Raw genomic sequence first — 14071 nt, forward strand, 5'->3', positions numbered from 1 at the left:
ACATTTCTGTCAATTTAGGCCAGTGACAAAGTGAAAAGTGCTCCACAGCCCACTCCTGGGTCCTGATTCGCCTGTTGAGAAAAGAGCAATGTCTTTTGTGCAGAATGAGACCCGAGGAAGGACTTGGTGCCTCAACGATTGAAACAATATGAGTGGCATTGTGTGAACAGTACTGGACTGGAGTGTGCTGGCCAGGGCTGATGTGACTGACCACTTATGGACCTAAGCGTATCTCTTGAAGAGTACACGCGAGGTGCTCTCCCCCCCCCTCCCCCACCCTTACCTCAGCTCCACACGCAAACCGCAACTCTGACATATCAAAGCAGATTCTTTTGATCAACACAAATATGAAATCCACAAATGTAATAACGTGTGTGCGTACAGTAGCTGGTTGTCTTTTGTAGATAAAGCGTTTAGATGGAACCTCTTGTCGAAGCTATTTTCCTAAGTCTTTCTATTGAATGTACTTTGAGCCTGTGTGGTTTCTTGCATACTTTTCTATATCCCGTCTGTTCGTTGTCTGCAGCCTCTATGTGTCCCTATAGTAGAATTGGGAAGGAAAAGCCAGTTTGTGTTTTGCCGATTGTGCAGCTTGTGATAGAGCAGATCTAACGAATGAATCATTTTGAAATACAAGGACCAACGTCGGCATCCATGTTGTGTAGGAGCTGCTGTTTGGCTAAAGGTCGTTAGCCATGCCTAAAACGTGATACTTTCCCAATGAGTCCGGCCCTGTAAAAGGGCCACCGCTCTGACCCCTGGCAACAGTTTAGTTTTCCTGAATATTTTTCGATGTCACCTGAGCCCATGAGGTGGTTATCCGGTGTCCCCTGCGTCATTTCACTATCACGACTAGGGCTGGGTACGGTTACTTTATTTTTTAGACGATTACTTTAATAACGATGCTTTGTTTTCAATACCGATATCTAGAACCAGAAAACAGAACAATAATGTTTAGAATATATTCAAATGTATAATATCGGGTTCATCTCCAATGTCAAGAAATTTGGGGACAAATGGGGAAAACATTAGTAATAAAAATCGGAGGAAAAAATTGAGAAAATGAGACAAATCGGGGCAAAAATAATATCAAAATGGGGTAAATATCAGGCGAACAAATTTTAAAAATTGGGGCGCTGTCCCTGGAGCAACCTTATCAAAGATGTTTTTTTTCCGATCGCATACTGGTATGGTTTGATGGTGCCCAGCCCAGCACACACTTTGGCTAACGGCTTATACTGAACTGAGACCCACAGAGCCTTCATGCCGATGCTGGTCCTTGTTTCACAAAGTGAACCATCTTTGGCCCGATCTGCCCCACTGTGCTTGGTCATGTAGGGTGAGTTCTGATGATCTGCTTTCTGTGATCACTTTTCTGTCCAAAAAAAAAAATCAGAGGTCATACCTTTTTGTTGGCCAAATTCCTTGTTATTTTTAAGAGGCCAATAAGCAGCACTATAGTTTGACAGATGACAAATACGCAGCTATTTGGGAAACGTGGAAATTCTTGACTTCATACATACTGATGCTACCTCAGTGTCGGGTGCTCTCTAAGCTTCACCCAGTGTACCATAATACTGACCAAAACCAATTACAGCACCTTTACCATTCAAGTAGCGTCACACTTCTGGTTGGTTACATTTCAGGGACCAATTGAAAAATCTCCCTGCACAATCCTAGTAATGGACATGTCGCAAACTTTACTCACTAAATTGGACAGTCAATGATTGAGTTTGAATGTAATTGTGTCGTCGCGCGTGTTGCATTTGTAGCTTTGCCGCTCGAGCCGTGGAGAAATCCAAAATGTCCGTCACAAGATTGAAGTGTGTTTTTACAACCTTGGTTCTCAAAACGGCAATTTGAAACTCAAATACCAATACTGGCTCTGTGTTGCTCTGCATTGACAGCCACCCTGAGCCAGTGTCAGTATTGAATTGATAAAAGATGTATTGGAACAACGCTCCAATGAAACTTTCCGTTTGAATCGTCAAGATTTGTCTCTACTCATGATACATTGGCCCTGATTTTATCTCTCACAAACCCTAACCCTTGTAAGCCAGTACTGCAATAACTTCTCACCTTGAAATCCATTCTTCTGGCAAGACGTGTTGTTTTGCATGAGACAATTCCAAAGGGAAGCGTGTGTGTGTGCGTGTGTGCGTGTGTGTAAACGTTGTAGAGGTGTGAGCGGTGGCGGTCGTCCGGTAGAAGTCCGTGTGCCTTTCTGTCTTTCTCCTTTTGGTTTTTTCCTGTCACATCCAAAAGCCAGTTTTGTAATCGCCCGCGCAAACCTGCGTGTAGATGCTGCATAGAACGATCAGTATTTTTGATTTCTTTTTTTTTTTTCCTTTTTTTTTTGCACTTTCAAAGCAGACTCAAACAATTACAACCCATTCAAGAAATAATAAAAATGGGTACAACCTAACTGACGAGGTATTTTATGCTATCAATAGGACTTGTAAGGAATAATGATTTTTGAAGAGCTTTTGTAAAAGGTGGATTATATCTATATATTCATGACGTACCTCATAATAAGCCTGATATATGCTGCATTGACTTTTTGTTTTTTTGATTTCATAATGTCAGATGGTTTGATTTCTGTCTAAAGTGGAGGGTTTGGGAGTTACCGGGGGCCACTCCGAGGCTTCCACGTGATTCGGGGCCAAAACAAATGCTACTTATGCAATTTTGAAATGAGCAAACAATCTCTGTACTAGAGATGGACAATACATCCACTGAAAATGTTCAATGCATTAACTCCTACAAATAATTGGGTTCATTTTCAAAAATCATTGACCATTCATTAGATCAAATATGAATTATTTTAAGTCATTGCTGACCCAAAGCTCTTAAGAACCCAACGCAAAGCCAACGTATTGGACTTGTTTCCGTAGCGGATCATATTTGGAATTGAACATTTGCTCCTGGCGAGACTGTTGACTCGGCACCTTTGTCTTAACACGGCACTATCTGGCCTTTAACCTGCTCCAGCTAAACAAACAAGACTATAGTTAGTTTCCATTTTCCCATGTGATCTACCTCCTCTGAATGTCCTGCTCCACTGACAATCATCTGGACATTTCCAACATTTTGAAAGGTCACCCATTGCATTTGTTCAGCCAATCATTTCAGTTTTATTTCTAATTGAATGAAACGCTCGGCGTGCAAACGATGCAGTGTTATTTTCAAAAACACGTTTTCTGGACTGGGTTGTAGAGAATCGAAGCCTCTGATCCGGGAGGCGGCGACTGGACTGGGTTGGTGGAGTACTCTTGTAGATATTTGGAAACTTGTATCGACTCCACCTACGAGTCCAGGCGACGACATCTCTGCAACGTTCCACCCAATCTCATTTCAAACTATCCTAGATTTCAAATTGATCACACCTGAACTGTATGTTTGGATTTCTGAGGTCACACACTGCGCCTCTCAATCACACATGTTTGTATTCTATTCTCTATAAGCCATGGTTTCACAAACCAGTGACCAAAGTTGACCAACGGCCCGGGCGGCTGACTCCAAACCCTCCACTCTTTCCTTTAAACCGTAACATGCCAAAAGTCAAGTTCCTGTTCCAAGGCTTTGTTTTGCTCCGTTTGATGGCTAAACTCATTCATTTTCTCCTTGTAAAGTTTAATTTCTAAATTCCATCTTCCTGTTTTTGTTAACATCTTTTGCTTACAGAACCTGAGATGCTGTAAACCCTGTTAGATGATAATGTGAATACGTATCACTTAATATAGTTCACTCTTTGGCTTGACTGTAAGTTGCGTTAATAAAAATAAAAAATAAAAAAAAATGCTGGAAAAACTGCTCATTTGTTTTTGATTGTTTTTTTATTTGTTATAGAAATGGTGTGGGCTACAAAACACTGACGGGTCGATGCACTTTCCTTAGGGCTTTGGTGAAGGTTCAAAAGGAGAACATGACGGGTATCTCTGATGTAGCACCATATAAAGGGTTAAAAAGGTCCAGACACACTGTCACACTGTCAGAACTTCTCCAACTGGGACCCCGGCTGCATGTGGAGAGGGTCCCCAACTACGACCCCGGCTGCATGTGGAGAGGGTCCCCTAAACTAGGACCCCGGCTGCATGTGGAGAGGGTCCCCCAAACTAGGACCCCGGCTGCATGTGGAGAGGGTCCCCCAAACTAGGACCCCAGCTGCATGTGGAGAGGGTCCCCTAAACTAGGACCCCGGCTGCATGTGGAGAGGGTCCCCCAAACTAGGACCCCGGCTGCATGTGGAGAGGGTCCCCTAAACTGGGACCCCGGCTGCATGTGGAGAGGGTCCCCTAAACTAGGACCCCGGCTGCATGTGGAGAGGGTCCCCTAAACTAGGACCCCGGCTGCATATGGAGAGGGTCCCCTAAACTACGACCCCGGCTGCATGTGGAGAGGGTCCCCAAAGCATCTCCAGATTGAGATTTGGTAACTATTAAATGCAACTGGTCCTCCATCACCTCCATTTCAAAATCATAGTCCAATAGACGCTTTGAAACAGCTGAAGTCATGACGTCACATGATGTTCTGGGGTAGCTCTGATAGAACTCTATTCCAGACCGGGTAAGCTGCTTTTTGAGAAAAAGTGATTAAAAAAAGCCTACACTATCGTAGAAAATACAAACAGTAAGGTCCCAAATGCATTCAATTACATGTCAACTAAAATGTTCACGGCCCCTCATTGGGGTGGGGAGGGAACTGGAGATCTTACAAGTTGAAAGCCTTGCTACGGTGGCTCTCACGTCCCACGAAGGGCAGAACGGACGGCTGCAGTTTCAGGACCGTATCACCTTCACGCTGCACTAATGTGTTAAAGAATCATTTGTCTTAAAAGCTGGAAGCTTTGGTGGACAGCTACAGGAAATGAGTTTAATAGAACCTGATTGGGATTTTGATAACCACACACAAACTAACCCACACAATGAGACATTAGTAAAACAAAAACAGTTAAAGGTCCAAGTTAAAATGGGAGCGTAAGCTTTCACACGTTTGATTCATGGTTTTCATGTGACATCACCGTTTACTCGGGAACAGGAAGTAAAACCATTGTACCTGTTGGAAAGTACTGTACATTCAGGCTATAACCATACGAGCGCTCGCCATGCCGTCACGTCTGGGGGGCCTGTGAGAGAATAATAGTTCTATGATGGACAAAAACAATGTTCACTCACAGGACGATGCTTGTATTCTTTACATCACCTCAACTAACATCACTCACGTAGCATTTGAGTCCTGTTTCCCTTTACTTGAGTAAATCGATTCAACGTAGTGTTTCTCTGACCTGCGTATTTTGACTGAAGTCCACAAAACTTGGTTACTTTGCATGATGTCACTGAAAACTATGAATAAAGAAAACCTACAGCATCAGTAACAATGATAAAGAAGGGTTTTTCCGCACAGTGTAGCGACAGGAACAGGGCCTGCACAAAGACACCACAGTCTGCTCTAGCTAAGCTCAAACAATAAATAAATGCATGAAATATGCTCAAATATGGCCCAGGCGCCGCCCTTTCTATTTGGCTCCAATTCAACACTGAGTACAAAGTTTTCATACGTTACAAAATAAATATGCGCTTTTTTCCCTTTGAGTAGAAAACATTTAGGTACAGTAATGTCTGGGGCCCCCTGGTGTCCGGGGCCCCTCAGTAGACCCAGTTGACGGGGACCCACTGGGGCTCGCCGGTCAGTTTGTCCACGGCCGCCTGCAGCGTCTCGAAGGCCTTGTCCAGGTTGTCATTGGTGATGGTCAGGTCAAAGTAGTGGCTGTAAGCTCTCTGGATCCGAGCGCTCTCGTCCACCGTCTTCCGCAGGTCCACGTCCTGACAGACAGAGGGCGCTGTGAGTCAACACAAATGTCCACGCCTCAGAAGACATTGTTTATATCTTTAATGTGTGGAGAATCATCTGCACAGGCTCACAACAGCCTCCACAGCAGTGCTCATTTTCACCATATTTGGATTGTTTTTTGTCTTCTTACTTATGGAACTCACAACCTGAAAATCTTTACTTCTGACTGGAAAATACCGATGAGATCTAAAGGCGAACACTCATTTTCTCAATAAATTACAAGGGAGATACATGAAAATTGGGTTCAGTGTCATTAAACAGCAGTTGTCCTTCAAACAGAGGGGTTCAAAAGCCAAATGTGTGCTCCTGCCTCTTGGTCAGCTCATTTGTTGGATATGTTGGATGATGAATATGTTACATATATTTTTATTTAAAAATAAATCTGGATAACTTCATCACAGACCAGGGCTTCAGTAAAAACGCCACAGACTCGGGCAATAGAATGGGTTTGATGAGCAAATAAAAAAGATAAATAAATAGGTGGACGTCACACAAAAATTCAGATTATTATGGGACTCATGCATGTAGCATGCCACGCCCCTCTCAAATAAAGTCTCTCTTTTATCCTGATATTGTACATGTTTTAAGTGGTAAGGGAAACCTACGGAGACACGAGGTGAATACACAAACTATACAGCTGTGACACATGAGTGCTAACCACTGTGCCACCATGCTGCCCATTCTGTGATGGTAACGATGGTTTAATGATTTAAAATGGTCACAGTTGAACGTTCTGTCAGCGCAAATGAACAAAGAGGAGACTCCGACAGTAACGGGGCAAATGGAAAAGTCTTTCAGCTAAAAGATTGACACGTCTCTCCCATGCAGGCCTGACATGTTTCTGAGCGTGAATATGGTGTCTGAGCGTGAATATGGTGTCTGAGCGTGAATATGGTGTCTGAGCGTGCACATGGTGTCTGAGCGTGATTATGGTGTCTGAGCGTGAATATGGTGTCTGAGCGTGAATATGGTGTCTGAGCGTGAATATGGTGTCTGAGTGTGAATATGGCGTCTGAGCGTGAATATGGTGTCTGAGCGTGAATATGGTGTCTGAGCATGAATATGGTGTCTGAGCGTGCACATGGTGTCTGAGCGTGAATATGGTGTCTGAGCATGAATATGGTGTCTGAGCGTGAATATGGTGTCTGAGCGTGAATATGGTGTCTGAGCGTGAATATGGTGTCTGAGCGTGAATATGGTGTCTGAGCGTGAATATGGTGTCTGAGCGTGAATATGGTGTCTGAGCGTGAATATGGTGTCTGAGCGTGAATATGGCGTCTGAGCATGAATATGGTGTCTGAGCATAAATATGGTGTCTGAGCGTGAATATGGTGTCTGAGCGTGAATATGGTGTCTGAGCGTGAATATGGCGTCTGAGCATGAATATGGTGTCTGAGCATGAATATGGTGTCTGAGCATGAATATGGTGTCTGAGCGTGAATATGGTGTCTGAGCATAAATATGGTGTCTGAGCATAAATATGGTGTCTGAGCGTGAATATGGTGTCTGAGCGTGATTATGGTGTCTGAGCGTGAATATGGTGTCTGAGCGTGAATATGGTGTCTGAGCGTGAATATGGTGTCTGAGCGTGATTATGGTGTCTGAGCGTGAATATGGTGTCTGAGCGTGAATATGGTGTCTGAGCATAAATATGGTGTCTGAGCGTGAATATGGTGTCTGAGCGTGAATATGGTGTCTGAGCGTGAATATGGTGTCTGAGCATAAATATGGTGTCTGAGCGTGAATATGGTGTCTGAGCGTGAATATGGTGTCTGAGCGTGAATATGGTGTCTGAGCGTGAATATGGTGTCTGAGCGTGAATATGGTGTCTGAGCGTGAATATGGTGTCTGAGCGTGAATATGGTGTCTGAGCATAAATATGGTGTCTGAGCATAAATATGGTGTCTGAGCGTGAATATGGTGTCTGAGCATAAATATGGTGTCTGAGCGTGAATATGGTGTCTGAGCGTGAATATGGTGTCTGAGCGTGATTATGGTGTCTGAGCGTGAATATGGTGTCTGAGCGTGAATATGGTGTCTGAGCATAAATATGGTGTCTGAGCGTGAATATGGTGTCTGAGCATAAATATGGTGTCTGAGCGTGAATATGGTGTCTGAGCGTGAATATGGTGTCTGAGCATGAATATGGTGTTTGAGCATGAATATGGTGTCTGAGCGTGAATATGGTGTCTGAGCATGAATATGGTGTCTGAGCGTGAATATGGTGTCTGAGCATGAATACGGTGTCTGAGCGTGATTATGGTGTCTGAGCGTGAATATGGTGTCTGAGCGTGATTATGGTGTCTGAGCGTGATTATGGTGTCTGAGCATAAATATGGTGTCTGAGCGTGAATATGGTGTCTGAGCGTGAATATGGTGTCTGAGCGTGAATATGGTGTCTGAGCGTGAATATGGTGTCTGAGCATAAATATGGTGTCTGAGCGTGAATATGGTGTCTGAGCGTGAATATGGTGTCTGAGCGTGAATATGGTGTCTGAGCATAAATATGGTGTCTGAGCGTGAATATGGTGTCTGAGCATAAATATGGTGTCTGAGCATAAATATGGTGTCTGAGCGTGAATATGGTGTCTGAGCGTGAATATGGTGTCTGAGCGTGAATATGGTGTCTGAGCGTGAATATGGTGTCTGAGCGTGAATATGGTGTCTGAGCGTGAATATGGCCGTCTGAGCATGAATATGGTGTGTGAGCGTGAATATGGTGTCTGAGCGTGAATATGGTGTCTGAGCGTGAATATGGTGTCTGAGTGTGAATATGGTGTCTGAGCGTGAATATGGTGTCTGAGCGTGAATATGGTGTCTGAGCGTGAATATGGTGTCTGAGCGTGAATATGGTGTCTGAGTGTGAATATGGTGTCTGAGCGTGAATATGGTGTCTGAGCGTGAATATGGTGTCTGAGCGTGAATATGGTGTCTGAGCGTGAATATGGTGTCTGAGCGTGAATATGGTGTCTGAGCGTGCATATGGTGTCTGAGCGTGATTATGGTGTCTGAGCGTGATTATGGTGTCTGAGCGTGAATATGGTGTCTGAGCGTGCATATGGTGTCTGAGCGTGATTATGGTGTCTGAGCGTGTTACCGTGAGCTGTTTGGTGGTGAGGCCGGCGTCCACCACGGCCTTGTGCATGCCCTTGAGTGTATCAAAGTCTGGGGCCCCGATAAACACCACGTACGGCATGAACTCTGCAGTCCTCAGCACCTTCAGCGCCTGCACACACCATCACACACACTATCACACACACTATCACACACACTATCACACACACTATCACACACACTATCACACACACTATCACACACACTATCACACACACTATCACACACACTATCACACACACTATCACACACACTATCACACACACTATCACACACACTATCACACACACCATCACACACCATCAAACACACCATCACACACCATCACACACCATCACACACCATCACACACCATCACACACACTATCACACACACTATCACACACGCTATCACACACACTATCACACACACTATCACACACCATCACACACCATCAAACACACCATCACACACCATCACACACCATCACACACCATCACACACCATCAAACACACCATCACACACCATCACACACCATCACACACCATCACACACACTATCACACACACTATCACACACACTATCACACACACTATCACACACACTATCACACACACCATCACACACCATCACACACCATCACACACCATCACACACACCATCACACACACACCATCACACACACCATCACACACACACCATCACACATACCAACACAGGCGGGTTTGTGAGTAAATGTACCCACGTACCACCCGCCTCTAACCTGGGGGTTGACGTCCAGGATGCAGGTGCGCCCGGTGGCTACAACCTGGTGGATGGACTCGATCTTGGTCCCGTACAAGTTGCCCTCGTACTCTCCGTGCTCCAGGAAGCGTCCCGCCTTCACGTCTCCCTCCATCTCCGTGCGGGTCGTGAAGTGATACGAGTTTCCGTCCAGCTCATCGTCCCGCGGCCGCCTCGACGTGTCTAGGGATGGGACGATTCTCTCATGAAACTCTCTATATATATGTATACCGGTATATATGTTACTGGTTTTATAAGGCAGCCCGTTATGAAGCAGAAGAACCACAACATTAGAACATCAGGGTTTAGGTGGTGTCAGCAGCACGTTGGTTTTAAGATAAACTTCATTGTCCCTGAGGGCTTAGTGCGACATTAGCTGCATTACAAAGTATGAAAGGAGCACACGTCAATATCTTTGCAAACAATGCATATGATGTGGTGATTGATCAATTGCCGATCAATTGATTTATTATTATTTCTTTAAACAATGTTATTGTTTATCGCCCCATCCCTAGACAGGTCTGGAGATGGAGGTTTAGCAGCTACAGTGTTACCTTGCATTAAATACACATCACCTCAGAATCATTGCAAAGATGTGATCTTTTTGTCCTGCCAAGAGTGTCCACCAGTGTGACCCTCTTCTTGTATCCCAACATGTATGACAGGTATCTGTACTTTTTCTTTTTTTTCCGACAGTTTCTAGTTGATGAGCGTTTTTCCCTAATGTTCAAACTGACAGAAATGCATTGTAGTGATGAATAAGTTGAACCCGGGTCTAAGCGCCCTGTGGAGGGACTCACAGGGGATGGTGGTCCCGAAGAGGGTCGGCTGCAGAACCATCAGCCTGTTTTTTAAGCTCCGCCTCCCCACGCCCTGAGCTCCAATCAGAACCAGTGTCTTCCTCTGAAAAGGCGGGACTTTGGCCACCTCCTCGTAGATCTGCAGCTCGTGTCGGTCAAACTCTGGACAAGGACAGACAAGAGAAAGACGACGGGGACAGAGAAGAGGGACATGAAGAGACATGAGCTCCCCACAGTTGACACTCTTAAAGCAGTACTAAGTAACTCTTCCCCCTAGAGGCCATAAGCGCAACTGCAGGTGTAGTAGCAAGTTACGATTTTTTAACTTATTAATTGTCTTGGAGAGTAAATACTACACCGACAGGAAAGGCGAAGGGAGAGAGGGATATTGTACATCCAATTATACAATGGAAATATTTTTTTTCACTCAAACTTGGCTGTAAATACTGTTTAAAGTGACGTTAGCCCGCAGTTAGCTTTGCCCGTTAGCATGTTAGCTTCTTTTTCGTGATTTCATTAGTGTGTATTGCTTTCTCCGCACCAGTGGCAGTCAAGTTGCAAACATGGTTTTCTGGCCAGAGACACCAGGGGGAGATGAAAGACCCTCCAATCATCCCATAAACACTTGCATCACCCCCACAGGGACTACGGGAAGGATTTATTAAGGTAAACACGTTACTTAGTACTGCTTTAACATTTACATCCAAAGTTTACAAGTCTTGTGAAAGTATGTTTAAGATTTAAAGAGCAACTATAGACCATACCAACGTTTTTCTAAGCTGTTTATAGAGTATTATTAATTATTTTGCACTTATATAGTCCAAACCCGTCCAAAACCTTGTGTGTACTGCAACCTCATGGCTAAAAAGTAAATGGAGTCAGGATTTTCTTTTGGTGGCAGTTTGCGTAAAAGTAGAGCTCCACGTCATGAGCACACTGATGAGAGGCCGATCATTCCCGATCACGCCCAGCGGAGGTGGAAGTGTAAGTGTAGGCTGTCCTGTATCAGGAGCATATGTCATTAGCATGTAGCGCACCATGGAGGTGTGAGCTACACAAATGTGCAGCACGAGAATGTTCTGTGTTTATTGGATTGTGGTTTGTGGAATTACAGGCACAGAACGGCATTAAACACATGTGTGTGTTACCTGCGTTCTTAGCCGTCAGATACATCATTTTCTTCTTCTTTTTGCCTGCGATGGTGCCACACAGCATCCCTACCGCACAGCACAGACAACTATCAGTCTCAAAGCCGACATGGACATGGAGAGGACCGAGAGAGGACTGACCTGAGCCGTCAAAGTCTCTGGGGACAAAGGCTTTCCTCTTCTCCTCCAGGAACTGACTGGGGATCAGTCCGGTGGCCCCGCCCACCATGTGACACGCCTGGAAAAGTCATACATGCATCATACATCAACACTGGAATTACACAATGACATACACACACGTCATATGCATTTGGAAACATGCACACACAAAGAAATACTGAAGCATACAAACAAATACTCACTAAAAACATGCACAATAGGTTAATCCTCCTTTCATGTGATTCTGACCATTAGCCTGACTCCACATCTGGACATAAGCTCTCCTTACGGGTTGCCCCAGTGGCATAGAAGGGTGGGTCAAATTTCCCTATGGTGACACCTAAGATAACTGTTAGACAGATTAACCAATCAGCACGGTGCATCCAACATGGCGGCTCACCTGAGTACGGAAACATTAAATAAGTAACAAGAAATATTGCACTGAAAAATGACCATCTTCTGCCCAATCAACAGCTGGGGTGATGTGTCAGCGCTTGCAGGTGTTGAAGAGGGGGTGCTGCACCAGCTTCATGTCCAGGTAACGGGCATTGCGAGGCTAGCCCAGGCCAAGAACCTCCAATGTTTTCATGTGAACAATAACCTCAGTACATTTTAAAATCTATCAAAGTTTGTGACTTTAAATGTACTAGAAATCCCAGAAATCATTGCAGTTTTCCAAAGCTTGATACGACCTTTCCAAGCTCAGGTAAGTTTGTTTTCTGACCTGCCACCAGTTGGGGTCCTCCCTGTTGACGATCTGAAGGATGTCTCCTCTCTTGAAAGCCATGCCCGCCTCTCGACACGGGATCAGGGTGTCATGGGCAGGGTCATAGTCAAAGTATGGGCGCACGTACACCTGCAATGCACACATATACAGGACTGTTTATCAGCGCGGGGCAGGGGGAGGGCCCCACTACAGTTTAAATGGACAAAATGTCTGAGGGCTGACAAGAGAATTTGGCATCAGTGACATTCAGGAGACAGGAGAGGGAGAACATAGTTCACTTGCAACAACTTTGTTCAAAAAGTCCAATTGAAATGATAACTCATATTTAGATCAAGTAGAACTGGAAAACTTGGACATTTCTTTGAACACCTCCATGACTAATGCTATCCTGTGACATAGTCTGTGGGTTCACATTTTTCTTGTGGCTGAGATTCCTTCAACACGAGTTAAGTTATGCTCTCTGCTCTAAAGTTGGATCTGTGTGAGTGGGTGTGGCCTCGGGAGGGGGCGTGTACCTGTGGCGGGGCAGGCGCGTCCCTGTAGCTCGGCAGGATCTTCAGCGTGATGCTCCCGCTGCACTCCTTCAGCATGTCCTGCAGCTCGGTGGGGTTACTGCCCACGTCTTTGCCGTTGACCTCTTTGATGATGTCGCCCACATGCAGCAGCCCCTGGCGGTCGATCATGCCCCCGTGAAGGATCCGTGCGATTACCAGGTCCTCCTTCTCCACCCGGAACGTCACACCCTGCGACGACCACACGCGTGTTTGTTAGAGCACCACACAGTTCTCTGACTAAGCTGGTGTGTGGACATTTGTTCTGGTTTCTAATTTGAAGAACCACTGTGTCAGTTAGAGTGACCACACTGGGAGGATCAAACATGAGGACCATGTTTATGGGCGGAAAAGCAGCTATATTATAACAGTGCAGCCTGCAGGTGACACTCTTGTGCTGTAGGGCGTTCATCCAGGCTAGAAGAGGTGTGTGACCCGGCAGGGGCCAGTGGTTTTTTGACCACATAGATTATATGGAGTTTTGTTGTTTGCCTGCCGTCTGTGGAAATGAAGTGCGTTTCTATCTACGTCTGAGAAGCCTTATGGACTTATTGGACTGGGAAGTAAACAATAGCCTGTAGTGCGTCAGCCATAGTGACCGGTAGCACATCTCAGTGGCCTTTAGGTCCAGTTGGCCACTACACAGGCCATTATGGCAGGGAGGAAATCTTTGGGCCAGCACTTTTTAGAAGTCCAGTTTAAACTGCTAAACCTGGCCAAATGAAGAAAAAAGAAATGAAAAATGTCTTAATAGTATGTTTAATTAGTCATGTATTTATCGCTTATATTGGTATTGTTGATGTGTAACTGTAATTTCCTACTTACTACTACCTACTAAAATGTCTTAAACACCTCTGGTGAGCTGTTCCTCCTCAGGACCTGCTCCACAGTTTGAGACACCCCCGTGTTGTCAGGCCGCACTCATGTTTGACAATCAGCATGACTGACAGAATTATCA

General features: G+C 45.0%; 1 protein-coding gene across 2 annotated transcripts in view; it reads right to left on the reverse strand.

Moving 5' to 3' along the window:
* Positions 1-5284: 5284 nt before the first annotated feature.
* Positions 5285-14071, reverse strand: part of pals2b (protein associated with LIN7 2, MAGUK p55 family member b) — a 53275-nt gene continuing 44488 nt past the window's right edge. For both annotated transcript variants that reach the window (XM_079570552.1, XM_079570551.1), the window contains 8 exons: positions 13078-13305; positions 12560-12691; positions 11818-11914; positions 11677-11745; positions 10529-10690; positions 9709-9911; positions 8948-9076; positions 5285-5822 (listed from right to left, as the gene is read on the reverse strand). In XM_079570552.1, coding sequence (XP_079426678.1) covers positions 5646-5822; positions 8948-9076; positions 9709-9911; positions 10529-10690; positions 11677-11745; positions 11818-11914; positions 12560-12691; positions 13078-13305 — 1197 coding nt within the window. In that variant the 3' untranslated portion in view covers positions 5285-5645. The remainder of the gene's footprint in view (positions 5823-8947; positions 9077-9708; positions 9912-10528; positions 10691-11676; positions 11746-11817; positions 11915-12559; positions 12692-13077; positions 13306-14071) is intronic.

The sequence above is a fragment of the Gobius niger genome, assembly GCF_951799975.1.
Source record: "Gobius niger genome assembly, chromosome: 14".
NCBI lineage: Eukaryota > Metazoa > Chordata > Actinopteri > Gobiiformes > Gobiidae > Gobius > Gobius niger.